Source organism: Phaseolus vulgaris, chromosome 1 (genome assembly GCF_051622355.1).
Source record: "Phaseolus vulgaris cultivar YP4 chromosome 1, ASM5162235v1, whole genome shotgun sequence".
Classification (NCBI taxonomy): domain Eukaryota; kingdom Viridiplantae; phylum Streptophyta; class Magnoliopsida; order Fabales; family Fabaceae; genus Phaseolus; species Phaseolus vulgaris.
Window position 1 is genome coordinate 42,294,214 of NC_143498.1, and position 14,121 is coordinate 42,308,334.

Here is a 14,121-nt window from a genome sequence, read left to right on the forward strand (position 1 = left end):
CGTGAGGCTTGCTTCAGCCCGTAAATGGATTTCTTCAGCTTGCAGACTAGGTGTTCTTGACCTTCAGGTTTAAAACCTTCTGGTTGTTGCATGTACACGTCTTCATACAAGTCGTCGTTAAGGAAAACGGTCTTGACGTCCATCTGATGTAGCTCTAGATCAAAGTGAGCTACGAGGGCCATTACGATCCTTAAGGAATCTTTTCGAGAGACAGGTGAAAAGGTCTCTTGATAATCAATTCCCTCTTTCTGAGTGAACCCTTTTGCAACCAATCTTGTTTTGAAGCGTTCAATGTTTCCATTCTGATCTAGCTTGGTTTTGAACACCAGTTTAGATCCTACGGGTTTTACTCCGTGGGTAATTATACTAGATCCCAAACATTGTTTTTCTTCATGGAGTCAAGCTCATCGAGCATGGCATTATTCCATTCAGAAGACTGATCACTAGTAATGGCTTTATTGTAAGAGGTAGGATCAATATACCTTCCTGCATCCATTTCTGCTTCAGTCAGGTAGGTTACATAATCATCAAAATTTGTAGCAGTTTTAGTTTTAGATGACCTCCTGAGCTGATTAGCGGGTTTTACATTGTACTGATGTTTGTCGTTCAGGGTGACTTCATTCTCGGATGGATTCAGAGTAGCATCATGTTCTGAGCGTGGAGTAGGTGGCGCAGCGGAAGAGGAGTGGGTACAAAAGGAGTGATCAAAGGCAAATTAGTAGTTGATGTAGATCTCCCCCCGCCTCTTGTACTTCTAGTAAATCCAGGTAAGGATTATCACTGCTCCCACTGATCTTGAAATCCTCTAGGAAATGAGCATGTTTGGTTTCTACAATGCGAGTGACGTGGGAAGGACAATAAAATCTATAACCCTTTGAGTGATCGGGATACCCGATGAAGTGACAAGTTACTGTTTTCATGTCAAACTTCTTTAAGAAAGGGTTATAAACTTTAGCTTCAGCAAGGCAGCCCCATACTTTCATATATCTAAGACTCGGTTTCCTTCCAGTCCAAAGTTCATAAGGAGTTTTAGGGACAGATTTGGAAGGAACTCTATTGAGTATATGAACTGCTGCTTTTAATGCCTCGATCCAGAGGAATAAGGGCAAATTGGAGTTGGCTAACATACTACGCACCATGTTCATTAGGGTCTTGTTTCTCCTTTCAGCAACACCGTTTTTGTTGAGGAGTACCGGGCATGGTGTATTGGTTCACAATCCCCTGGCTTTTACAAAACTCATAAAATGGACCAGGGGCTTGCCCCAAATCAATGTGTCTACCATAGTATTCACCTCCTCTATCTGATCGAACAACTTTTATTTGAAGATCAAGTTGTTTTTCAACTTCAGTTTTATAATCTTTAAAAGTTGTAAGTGATTCAGATTTCTCCTTAATGAGATACAAGTACATGTAACGAGAATAATCATCTATAAAAGTGATAAATGAATTATGTCCTGTTATTCCAACGATGCTGTAAGGGCCACTAATGTCAGTATGAATAAGTTCTAATAATTTTGAACTCCTAGTGGCACCTTTCTTAGTTGTGGATGTCATTTTTCCTTTGAGGCATTTGACACATGTTCCAAAATCAGTGAAATCGAGAGATGGTAAGACTTCATCCTTCACAAGTCGAGATAAGCGATATCGTGAAATGTGGCCTAAACGTTGATGCCACAACATGGATGAAGTTTCTAAGTCTCGTTTTCTCTTGGTCTTTGTTAAGTTCTCATTAATATTATATGATAACAAAGATTTGGAGAAGCTATCATCTAGTTCTAACTTATAGAGACCGTTATCCAGAAAACCAGTACCAAACAATTGAGAATTTAAAGAAATAGTAAGTTTGCCATGACCATGGGAAACATAAAAACCATCAATGTCTAACTTTGGTCCTGATACAAGATTCCGAGTAATCTCGGGAATATATAAGGTATCATAAAGTTTAATACATTTTCCAGTTTTCATAAGTAATTCTAAGGTTCTCACAGCTTCGACAAATAGTCCTTGTCCATTCCCCATCTTAAGTGTTCTTTGGTTTCTTTCCAGCTTCCGGATTGTAAGGAATCCCTGGATTGAATTGGTCACATGAACCATAGAACCAGAGTCAAACCACCAAGTATTAGTTGGAACATTTAAATTAAAGGACTCAATTATCATATTTAGATGATTACCTTTCTTAGCCAGCCACTCCTTAAAGCTTGAGCACTCAGACTGCTTATGTCCTACCTTGCGGCAGAACTTGCATTAGGACTTGCTAGTGGATTTGTTAGATCTGGAGGGTGCACTTGCATCAGTTTTAGGGACCTTATTAGATTTCCTTTTATGAAATTTGCCCTTCCGCTTCTTCGATTCAGCAGCCACGAGGTAAGCAACATCTGGTTTCTCCAGCTTCAGGCGCTCTTCTTCTTGAACAGTCATAGCAATCAACTCACTCATGGACCATTTGTCCTTATGAGTATTATAGTTGACTTTGAAGGCTTCAAACGCAGAAGGAAGAGAAGTCATAATGAAGTGGACTAGGAAACCTTCACTAATCTCCATGGCTAATCCCTTAAGTTTACGGGCCATGTCGCTCATCATCAGGATGTGCTAGCGAATGCCGGTGCGCCCGTCATATTTTGTAGTCACCAACTTCAAGATAAGAGTACTAGCATGCGCCTTAGAGGTTCCTTGAAATTGTTCCTCCACAGAAGCTAGATAAGCCTTAACATTAGGTGAATCAGGAATGCCTCCTCTGATGATTGGGCTGATGGAATTCTTGATAAGCATAAGACACATCTTGTTACTCCTTTGCCATTTCTCATAAGCCATCTTATCTTTAGGAGTGCTCTTATCAGTGAGGGAAAGAGGAGCAACTTCAATTAGTGCATGATCAAAATCCAGCATCCCAAGAGTCAGCATCAAGGAATCTTTCCAAGAAGAATGATTTTCACCAGTCAAGGTCTCAATTCCCATATTAGGGGCTGGTTAGACGATGAATTAAGATACTTAGGCTAAGGAAAACGTTAGAGTGACATAGGGAAACTTAGGTCTAAAGCAGGCATAAGTAAGAACCATTATGATAATGAAGCTGTGATAAAATCTATTATAACATCAAAATAATAGACTAGATTAGGTTCTACTTAAATAATCAACTTTCACTTTGGTTAATTACCAATTATTTAAGCATAATGAACAATTATAAGTAAGGTATGTGCAATAAGAATGTGACACATCATCTTTGGACAGAAGTGAACATTTAAGCTTATGCACATATTAAGTTTGCAAAACACAAGTGCAACAAACATCGTTGGACAGAATAGAAGTAATTGTGTTTTTAGGCAAATGTCATGTGAATATTTAATAATTAAGTGTACTCACAAGTAAGTGAAGGTGCTTAATTAGACTCAAATAACAAGACATAACCCATCATCGTTGGACAGAAGGGAGACTCCTGTTATTAAGTTTAAGCAAAAAATTTAATTTTAATTTTGTCAAACTTAATATTTTTTTTTAAGAGTTTAACAAAATAAGTATTTTTTTTTAAACATAATTACGGTATCATGAGATTTACCATATTTAATTCGATAAATAAAAGGAAACGCGTAAATATGTTACTCATAAACCCGATAAGGTGAGTAGCGGAATATTAAGGATTTGATTTTAGATTTGGTCTTCAAAATTTTAATTAGATTGATATGTTTCCAAGTTTGACACGACTGCTATTTTCAAAAATAGTAATAATAATAATACCCGAAAATTAATAAGGCAAGAATATACTATCCTAAATAAGGAAAAACTTGGAGACTAAGATATCAATTTTTATTTATTTATTTATTTATTTTAGGAAAACACAATCAAATCAAATTCATTCATAATTAAGGGAATCAATTGTATTTCGAAAATTTGAATTAAGGAAAAATATTATTTTCGAAATTTCCTAATTAAGGGAATAATTAATTTCCGAAAATTTTTTATTCCTAATTTTTGAAAATTCATACAAACAACAAATAATGATGATGAACATAGAATCAAAATTAATTTCATTCCAAATAAGGGAATACTCACAAAAATTATGAAGAACACATAACATTCATATTAAATTTTAATTTTCAAAATCTTAAAATAATTATGGATCACGAAAAAATTAAAATTTATTTTATGATATCAAGGTGGATTTTCAAAAATAAGTGGTTCAATAATATACCAAAATAAAAACATCGAGAAAATCAATAGGTTGAATAAAAATCCTCGTTTCTTCCAAATTTAGGGAAAACGAAAGAAGAATCGATTAAGCAACATAAACCGCTCTGATACCACATGCTGGATTAGGATTCCTCAATCATATAATGAAACGAGAATAATGATTAGATAATACCTGGTAAACCCGTGATCGCATGGCTGAGGGACGAAGACATGATCTTGATCGGGTTCCCCTTTAGGGTGTATCGCTTAGAATGGAATTATGTGAGCAGAGAGACAAAGAGATGAGAGGCTCGAAAATCCCTTTAGGGAATGAGTTTCGACCGTGTGATGTTAGAATATGAGAGTGTCTCTTTAGTTGTCTGGTAATCTCTATTTATAATACTCCCAAGGGGAAACCCTTATTATTTATGGTAATAGTAATTACGTCCATCAAGTAATTACCAATAATATAATAGGATAATTAGGATAATTATGGTAATTGATCAATTAATAAGATAAATAATTGTGAGGTGCCACATAGTATTCTTACATGCCATCCAAACAAATTGGCTAGGATATTCATAATAGGTCAAATATTGTCGCTCTAGATAAATTTTATTAGCCTCAAACCAAGCTAAAAATAGTGTTCGTTTATGTTCATTTGTGTTCAATATTTCATCAATTTCTTCATTGTCTTTAAATAGAATGAGTTGCTCATATAACAGATGAAAATTCAACCTTTGAACTACATGCCATCTAGTCTAATTGACGAAGTATGTCAAGCAACAAACAATGGGAATTGAATAACATAATTTTCTTACTTTAGCTGGAATAAATTGAGTGTTGAGTAATATTGAGTTATAATATCAACACATTTCAATCATCATTGCAGATAACTTAAATGTAGAACTGGTGGAAGGAAATATATGAAAGATAAGAAACTAATTTTGTACGTGTCACACTTGTATTGTCAAGTCTTAGAAAAAAAAGGAAGTAGAAGTATTATTTTGTCCAAAAGATAGGAATAGAAGATTTTGATAAGACATTATATCCACTGACCGTTGGCTTATAATATTGGCCAAGAAAAAAAAGTAAACATTTGGAAAGTGTTTGACCTTGACTTTTATTTATAATCATTGCAAAGCACAAGGATACTGGGAATTGTCTTCTTTGAAACTTGAAAGGCGGTCCTTAATATGAAGTGTTCAAGTCCATTTTAGGAATGAATATTTTATGACCAATGTTTTTGTCTGTAATCATTGTACCACCAATAACATTCTTCCCAACTCATTAACTTGTAATAATGTGTCATTACATAGTCCATTAGCTTGATCAATATTTCTTAAAAGCATTATTTGGACATTAGTTTTTAGTTTTAGGCAATGATTATGAATCCTAAACATCTAATATCGTTTAAAAACTCTGATGTAAACCACTCAGCTTAATTGTTTTCATCTTCATCAGATTGGCAAGGTGTGTTTGAACTTAAGTAAGTAACTTCTTCTCTAGGGATTAAACACATGATAAATTCATTGACTTTATCTACACATTCAGTTGTCAAACAAAGTATCACACCGTTATAAAAAAAAAGTTAGCACTGTTCATATTATTCAAGAATTTAGGATACACAAATTCAACTAAACTAAGTAGAGGTGAATCACTGTGTTCGACTAAGAGATGTTTGGGTATTTCAATTATGCTTTCACCCATTTCGTTTAAGTTCATATTTCCATCAACAATCTTTAGAATCCAATAAACAAATTCTTTGATATCTGTAGCACTTTCAACTCATTCCTAACTTGTTAATCTCATATTCTCTAGAAGTTTAAAAAATTTGCAATATTTTCATAGTTGAGAAAGGTTATTGCTGCCTTTACAATGTCGTATCTTGATCCCTTCGTGTCAACAAACATAATTTGCCTAAACTCACCTCTTAATACAACAACTTTACCATAAAAAGACTGGTTATTGTTCTCTTAATCTACAACCTTCATAATAATAATATCATAAAATAAGTATAATAAAAATACTATAAAATTGTATATATTGGTTTTAATTCTCATTTTTAGAATGATTTGATATAATATAATGTGTAGATTTTGGAACCTATTAAATAAGTTTCACGTGTAAACAAATCATTACATATTAGTTATAATAAATAATTCAAATTTTTAAATAAATAAATTCTTAAAGTAATAAGTGGAAGTCATTTTTAACAATGTTTACAGCTGTAACCATCTTTATTTTTATAATAATGAGTTTTTATTTTTTTTATGTAGATTTTGTAGAAGTAGCATTGATTTTAATTTGTGACTTTATTTGAACATTTGTTAACATATTTTAAGAAATACTTTGTTAAATTAGACCTAGTTGTAATATTTTGTATTAATGTGAGCTTGATTATTTAAATAAAAAGATAATGACAAAACCATTTTGTTCCAAATAATAATGTGAGATACTAAAAATAAGCACGTGAGATTTTCAATTTATTGAAATTGATTCTGGTTAAAGAAAATCGATAAATATTTGCAATAGATAGAGAAAAATATTTACAATATTTATTTGAAGAATTTTGTTTTAAAAAAATGATTTAAATAATAAACATGAAACAATGTCAAATAAAATATTTCATAAACCACACAAATTTAATTGTTTTCGTTTTTATTACTAATTAACTTATTTTAAAAATCAGAAAAATATTTATGGTTATATGCATATCTATTTGAATTTGTTCAATTAATAAAACATCTAAAATAAATTATTATTATTTGAGAACAAATTTAATATTTATTAATAAAAATAAATTTTATATTATAAAATAAACTAATTTTATGTTTATTATTTATATTATTACAAATATTTAAATTTTGTTTATCAATTGTTATTATTTCCATAAAGTATTTCACATTTGTTACTTCAATATTTGTTTTTTTAATATTTATTGTCTTTGTTATTTTTCATGCTAGGCATTATTTGCATTGTTCAAGAAGAGTCTTTTAACCTTTTTATTTGGGATTCTCCACTAATAATATCAAAAACAAAAAGATGAAAAAAATCGAAAAAACAAGAAACTTTGATAAAAAAATCCAAAAACAATATTATTTTTATGCTACGAAAAAAGCATAACAAATAGAGAAGGGGTGACACCATTAAATAAATTGAGTATTTATGTATTGTTGTTCCGTGCAGAGTTGAAAGAAAGAAAGAAAGAAATAATTGAAGCAGGGAAGTGTTCCCGCCAAGGCCATGAGAATGGAACGAGTGCAGTGTAGCTATGGCTGTCTGGTTAATGCTCTCGCTCTCTTTCTCTCTCTCTCTGATTCATTTGTATTGTGATCTTGATGATGAATGTGTTGATTTGATTTCAATGGAAGCAGGACGAAACGTTCAAAATTAGGAAAGAGATGTTTCACGGCCAACAGTACAGCCATATTTACTTCGCACGCCTTCATTTGATGCGAACTCTGTTGTATTCTCTCGTTCCTCATTGGAAACCTAATTTTCCCGGTACCCCACTCCTTCTTTTTCTACTATCACATCCACTTAGGGTAATATAATACTATCATATTTGTGTGTGCTGTGCTGTGCTGTTTCATTTGTTTTGAGGTTTCAAATAACTGCTTACCGGTTTCTGTTTCCAACAGTGTGCACGGTGCTGGAATTGGAAGAGGGCAAGGAATGTGTCATTGTTGGAACCCTCTACAAACACATGAAGCTCAAACCTTGTATACTTGACGAGTATTCTAAGCAGGTTCCTTTCTGTCTATACTTCATGGGTATCCCCAATATTGCATGTGTGTTTTTTAAATTTTAAGTAAATTGTAACAATATAATTAGAAAATATTACAGAGAATATTAAGAGTGAATTGTGAGTGCATTGACAGTGTAAATGTTTTTTACATGTTCATTCGATCTCAGATTGACAGTGTAAATGTTTCTTACACGTTCAATCAATCTCAGATCGACATGTATGATAATTTGTTGACATTTAAACTACCAGTCTTCAAAGTAGTATCAATGTGGATATCTGATTGGTTCACAGCGTCAAGATAGAAATTAAGTTTGAATTTAGGAAAATTTACTTGTATTGTCAATGATTTGTAAATGTTTCGTTTATGCGCAATGTAAGCTGTAGGAATTCGAGTTTTTGTTTAGGAGATGCAGAGAAGCGAAAGTGTTTTCTGGTTGAATTGCTAAAGAGGAGAAAAAATATTTATTTGGTTTAATATGGAAGCTTTTAAGTTGTGTTGTATGGTACTTTGAAGAGTATATGGTCTCGAGAGTGAGGACTTGAATTCGTTATATAAGGATGAATTGTGAGCTTTCTTCTATGAAATTTGATAATAATGTGCCGTGGTGCTGTATTTTACTATTTTTCTGCTGATAATATGCAGAAATCAGCGGTTCCACTTGTCAAGCCACATAACTTCATGCACTCGGATGATTACCTAGTTTTGGAAGATGAAAGTGGGCGGGTTAAGCTCAGTGGAAATATCATTCCGCCCTCTGAATATGTGACAGGTCTATATGATGAACTACTTATCCTGATTTAGTAAAATAGATTTGGTTATAAGAAGGCAATTATGAAACATGTGCATGTTAATTCCAATACATTAAGTTTAGTTTCCACAATTTCTTTATTTTTCCTTCTTCTGTTTGGATTGCTTTGTTTTCAGATTTGTTTAATATGAGGTACCTAGGAATAATACATGTGGCTACTTTATAGCAATGCAACTTGCCTTCTGTACAAATGACTGTCATTTGAAACATGACAATTTTATACTTACATTATCTGCAACAGGAATTGTGGTTGCTTTACTTGGAAAGGAAAGTGGGGCAGGTGATTTTTTGGTTCAGGATGTACTAGATGCTGGCTTACCCCCACAGATAGAATTTCCCCTTAAATCAGGTACCTCATTTATATCCCTTGCATTTTATAACCCAATAAAGCACACCCGTGACATTTATGGGATTTTTGCCCAGACCTTGCTTACTGATGGTAGATAATGATTTCCCATTTGAGGACGGAAGAATATTTGCTCAATTGGCATCCCGCTTTCCTGCATAAAGTGATGTTTCTGTTATCTGTTTAGTATTTGGTCAGAAGGATTTGTGCTGTTTGAAAATTTTATTATTCACAGTCTGCAATTATAAATTGTCTTCTGTTTCCCTTTTCTTATCATAGTCTCTTTCGATTTGATTGCATAAGATTTTAGTTGTATTTGCTGAAGTTAACGGAACTAGTTTCTTATCTTTTTTATATGGTCAAACTTTGATAAGTTACCCAATTCAAATATGCTGCTTGTTCATTGCTTCTCGTGCTTGTCTTAATGCAGAGATAATGAGCAACATACTTGCCATTTTATCCTTTTAACTTTACATCTTTGATCATCCATACTTCAATATTTGTTATTAAAATTTCAAATTTTAGTGAAATTATTGTCTTGAATTTTCTTTTATTTGGATTCTACAGGGGAAGACAAATACGTTGTTCTTGTGTCAGGTTTAGGGGTTGGGAGCAGCACCTCTAATTCTCTTCGGTTTCAGCTTCTCATTGATCATATCACAGCGCATTTAGGAGATGAGAAGGTTTGTCCGGTTTTTCTCTCAACTTCTCAAGTTGATAATTATGCACCATTACATTTTAACTAATAAAAAGTGACAAATTACACAGGAGCAAAGTATTGCGTCAAAAATTGTTCGAGTTGTCTTTGCTGGAAATTTAGTTGAGATACCTCAGAGACTTCTTAACGGACAGGTATTCATGTTCCTGTATAGGGAGAGAGAGATAGGAAAACAAAAGGATTTTAGAGAGAAATCGTTATTTCTGCATATGCCATTTACTACTTACGTGAGCTTTACTGTGTAAGGAGAGATCTGATTTATTACAGGAAAAGAATAGTATAACTACGAGACAATGCGAGGTTATACAAAAGTAACATAATAGAGTAATATGCACCACTAGTATCTTAATAGTTTCACTGACGAGTTTCTTTAATGATTATGCATTTTTTTCTACTATTTGGTTTCCTATGCCAATATCTCTTTACATAACAAGTTTAAACAATGCATTCAATATAATTCAATAGTTTTACCTTTTTCTTCTTCTAATAAAGTAAACACCTTCGTTTCATGGACCAAAATATGATTACCCACTATTCTCTTGTAATTTGTATTGTATAATCACCAATTAATTTTCTCTGGTATCTGAATTCCTTGATTGCACTTGCTCTCTCTTATTTGATTTAGTTGCCATAGTAATTCACTTTTGTGGAGGAATATTACAGAATCATCTGATTTGTATTAATGAATAATTAGATGAGAAGAACTAAGTTATCCTGCCACTTCTTAACATCTTAGAGTTGCATTTTAGATTCACGCACTTTAGTTGATTATATAAAGTCTTGATTGATATCCGGTTGCTAGACAGCACCCATTGCTAGCAAAACAGCTAATTGAGCTGATTACAGTAAATAATACAACCAGTTGTCTGGCATTTAATCTGTAATTTCTAATGTGATTTTTGGCCTTTTCATCAATATTTGTAAAATTTGGCTTCAAAGGATCTTGCAAAAATGTCTGAGACAATAAGGAAGCTAGACATTCTGTTGAGTCAGGTTTGTTTCATTACATTCATTCTTATGTTGTACTCCTTGTTTTTCTCAATAATTTGCCTAACTTTTACTTGCTTTTCAGATAGCTGCTGGTTTGCCTTTGGATATCATGCCAGGACACAGTGACCCTGCTAATTTCTCATTGCCACAACAGGTTCTTATATTTCTCTTTCAAGGGTTGAGTGCAGATTCTCTGCTGGGTTTTTAGTGTTGTTCCTCTACTGTGCCTTCAAAATACATTGATTTTGATATATTAAAAAAGTTTTAATATATTTTAAAATATCAAAATCAGTGTATTTTGAAGACACGGTAGAGGGATAACACCAAAAACCCAGCAGAGAATCCAAATTCTTCAAGGGTTATATATAGCCTAGGTCATATTAACATGTGCTGTTTTTCTTTGTTACTAAAATCATCACTTGCAGTCATTGCATGGATGCCTTTTCCCCGGGTCTTCCACATATAATACTTTTAGATCTTGTACAAATCCTCATTGTTTTGAGCTTGATAATGTCAGGTAAATACTCTATTCTCACTATTATTGTCTTTGTTGCTAAATGCACTATACATTGAACATGATCCTGCACTGCTTCCAGGTTTCTTGGGACATCGGGTCAAAATGTAGATGATCTTGAGAATTATTCGGATGCAAAAGATAAACTTGAATTCATGGAAAAGACATTAAGGTGGAGGCATTTAGCACCCACTGCACCTAATACTCTTGGTATGTTCATTATGTATGCCTCGATGCTTTTACTCCTTTATTATCAGTAATCTATTTTTTTTTTCTGCTTAGGTCAGAGGTTGAACATTTGTTATATTACCTGCTATTTCTGAAAAGAAGCATAGTTGTTCTTCCAAAAAATAAAATGATTTATTCTGACTTCTGTTACTAACTGTTGCCTTCTAGGGTGCTTTCCTTATACTGAGAGGGATCCTTTCTTCATTGAGAGCTGTCCTCACGTTTACTTTGTTGGAAATCAAGATAAATTTGAAACTCGGATCATAAAGGGTATTTTTATTCTAAAATCAATATTGCAGTTGCAGAAATAAAAGTTACTTTTTTTTTTCTGTTTTGCATTTACTATAATATCCCTTCCCTAAAACTTTAATTAATTTTGCTTGATGATTGCAGGATCAGAAGGGCAGTTAGTGAGACTCATATGTGTTCCTAAATTTAGTGAAACTGGAGTTGCTGTTATGGTGAGCTCCAAATCTTGCACTCTTCATTTTAACTTAGATATGGCCTTTTAATTCTTGTATAAATATATTACTCCATTAGCACATCAGTAACATGTCTCTGTTTTGGTGCTAAAGTAATGGATTGCTGTCCCTATGAACGTACTAACGAGACTCACTTTAGGCATTTCATTGCAGTCAATTAAAAGTTGAAAATGGGTTTCTTTAAATGGTTAATAAGCTTAAAATATGGTTCTTAGCTAGAATTTCAATGTTATCTTTCTCGCTGCTTTTCTCCCGCCTATTATATAATGGAGCAATTTTAAAAAGTTCAATTAAAAGAAAGAACATCAGAAAATATGTTTTTACTATTTTGACAGAACTTTCTATAGATAGAGGGTTCTCTTTTAAGAAAATCATGAAAGGTTTGGTCTTGGTATGTGCTAGATATAACTGGGTGTTTCTAAATATTTTGGTTACGGATTGGTCACGTGAGACAAACAGGTTTTGGTATGTAGATTGTTTTTTTCTACTATTATGGATAGCCGGTATATTTCCTCCAAGTCCTCCAAGCTATACGATGGTTGATATAGTTTCCAGTTTGGTTGAACGTGATGCTTGTAAATCTGTAATTTTGAAATTTAATAAATAAAATATGAAGCCCTGTTGCAATCTTTTTCTCTCCTCGTGTTATTTACTTTGTTAATATGCCAGGAACTTTACTGACCTAGTTAGGTATCTCTTGCCTTCTCTAAGAAGGTAGAAATTTTAGTTCGATCCTACTTGGTTGTCACTGATGCAATCCTGGAAGGATCTATATTTGATGAAAATGTAGTTAAGAGCAATATTAGTTGTAGGATTACTACTGCTGAAGGTTGTTTTCTCTGCTTAATGTTTGGTTGATATATTCCTGGTTTCATCTGATGTAATTCTTCTTTCCCTTTATGCAGCTTAATCTAAGGGACCTCGAATGTCATGCTCTCAGTTTTGGAACCCAATTCAGCTCATAACAGTGCAGAATGAAGTTGTTTTGGTAATTAAATCTGTAAGCTTCTAAATTTAGAGCGGTTCTAGCATGAATATAGTGTTTATATAGCTCTTTCAAACGGAGAAAATGTAGAGTAAGAAAGGTTTACCCCTGATCTATAAAAAGGGTTGAGTCTATGAGGTATTTTCAACTGAAATCAATGGTATACATACACATCCTTATTTTTTTTACTTTACACATGTTATCACATTCAAGAGCCTAATTGGCTCGTTAGGCGTAGCTAGTTAAAAACTAATAAAGCCATTACTGAAGTCATTTTGACGTGTCAGTTTTCCCCTTAAATTTGTTTGAAGATTGAAAATGTCATCCATATATATATGTAGACAGATGATTTGCATTTACATCCAATACAGGTAATGCAAAGTTTGTTTTGTTATTGTGCTGCCATGTATCCTCAGACGTAAAGGGCGAAGAACTGAAAATTGAAGCTTAAAGTTGACAAAGGCTACCTGCGTTTCTTGAGTCTAATATTTATAGTATCCTGATTTATCGATTCCCATGTCCATTTGTCTTGCTAGTTTTCAATGTAACAGTGTTTACACTTGTCCATTTTGTTTGACAATGGATATTTATAACATTTCAATGCATTTTGTTTATAAAAAATCACATTATATTCTTGCTAATTATTTTTGGATTCGTCAAATATCGAATTAGGAATCTCTGAAATACTTAAACGCCCGACACAGTTTTATTATGTTATAAATATTTTACATCTTGGAATTCATACATTGGGCGTTGTCATTTTGCACATAAGATTCTCGTCGAAAACTGTACTAATCTTATTCGTTCTTTTAATTGGGTAATTTTATAATTTAAAAATGCATAAAATTAGTAAAAGTTTCCCCATATATTGAAGAGAATTCTTCTGTTGGTGAAAGAAAAAAAATGACCACCCTAATTAACTCTTATACTAATTGTAAAAGTTAGTTTATTATATTATACATGCAATTTTTTGATTGTGACGAAGATAGTTTATTCATTATATTAGGATAAGGTAGGTAGTAGTAGTACGTCAGAGAGTAGCACTGAAACTGAAGGAGAGCGCAATTGTGGGTCCTTTCAACTTTAGTATTCTATTGTTCCCATCACAACATTCACATGCCATTCCCATCCTTA

General features: G+C 32.9%; 2 protein-coding genes across 4 annotated transcripts; one reads left to right on the forward strand and one right to left on the reverse strand.

The window, feature by feature from the left end:
• Positions 1–2,589: 2,589 nt before the first annotated feature.
• On the reverse strand, positions 2,590–2,955 carry LOC137816018 (uncharacterized). The gene has a single exon (XM_068619120.1). The coding sequence runs from the start codon at positions 2,953–2,955 to the stop codon at positions 2,590–2,592; it is 366 nt and encodes a 121-aa protein (XP_068475221.1).
• A 4,364-nt stretch (positions 2,956–7,319) lies between these two features.
• Positions 7,320–13,628, forward strand: LOC137814133 (DNA polymerase delta small subunit). Of its 3 annotated transcripts, none has more exons than XM_068616707.2 (15): positions 7,320–7,449; positions 7,542–7,671; positions 7,809–7,915; positions 8,559–8,685; positions 8,966–9,073; positions 9,638–9,753; positions 9,839–9,922; positions 10,728–10,781; positions 10,861–10,932; positions 11,204–11,295; positions 11,375–11,502; positions 11,689–11,790; positions 11,914–11,981; positions 12,908–13,002; positions 13,359–13,628. In XM_068616707.2, exons 1-14 carry the CDS (start codon positions 7,411–7,413, stop codon positions 12,965–12,967), a joined length of 1,287 nt encoding a protein of 428 aa, XP_068472808.1. In that variant the 5' UTR covers positions 7,320–7,410; the 3' UTR covers positions 12,968–13,002; positions 13,359–13,628. The 3 variants fall into 3 exon arrangements, with proteins under 3 accessions (XP_068472808.1, XP_068472807.1, XP_068472809.1); XM_068616706.2 differs by having other exon boundaries at positions 12,908–12,990; XM_068616708.2 differs by having other exon boundaries at positions 12,908–12,990; positions 13,404–13,628.
• The last annotated feature ends 493 nt before the right edge of the window (positions 13,629–14,121 follow it).

Excerpts from the sequence above, each read along its gene's own strand:
- LOC137816018 (XM_068619120.1), bottom strand. The coding sequence starts at position 2,955 with ATGGGAATTGAGACCTTGACTGGTGAAAATCATTCTTCTTGGAAAGAT.
- LOC137814133 (XM_068616707.2), top strand. The coding sequence starts at position 7,411 with ATGAGAATGGAACGAGTGCAGTGTAGCTATGGCTGTCTG. Across the intron at positions 10,933-11,203 it reads ATTTCTCATTGCCACAACAG|TCATTGCATGGATGCCTTTT; the intron begins GTTCTTATATTT and ends CATCACTTGCAG. Across the intron at positions 11,982-12,907 it reads AAACTGGAGTTGCTGTTATG|CTTAATCTAAGGGACCTCGA; the intron begins GTGAGCTCCAAA and ends CCCTTTATGCAG.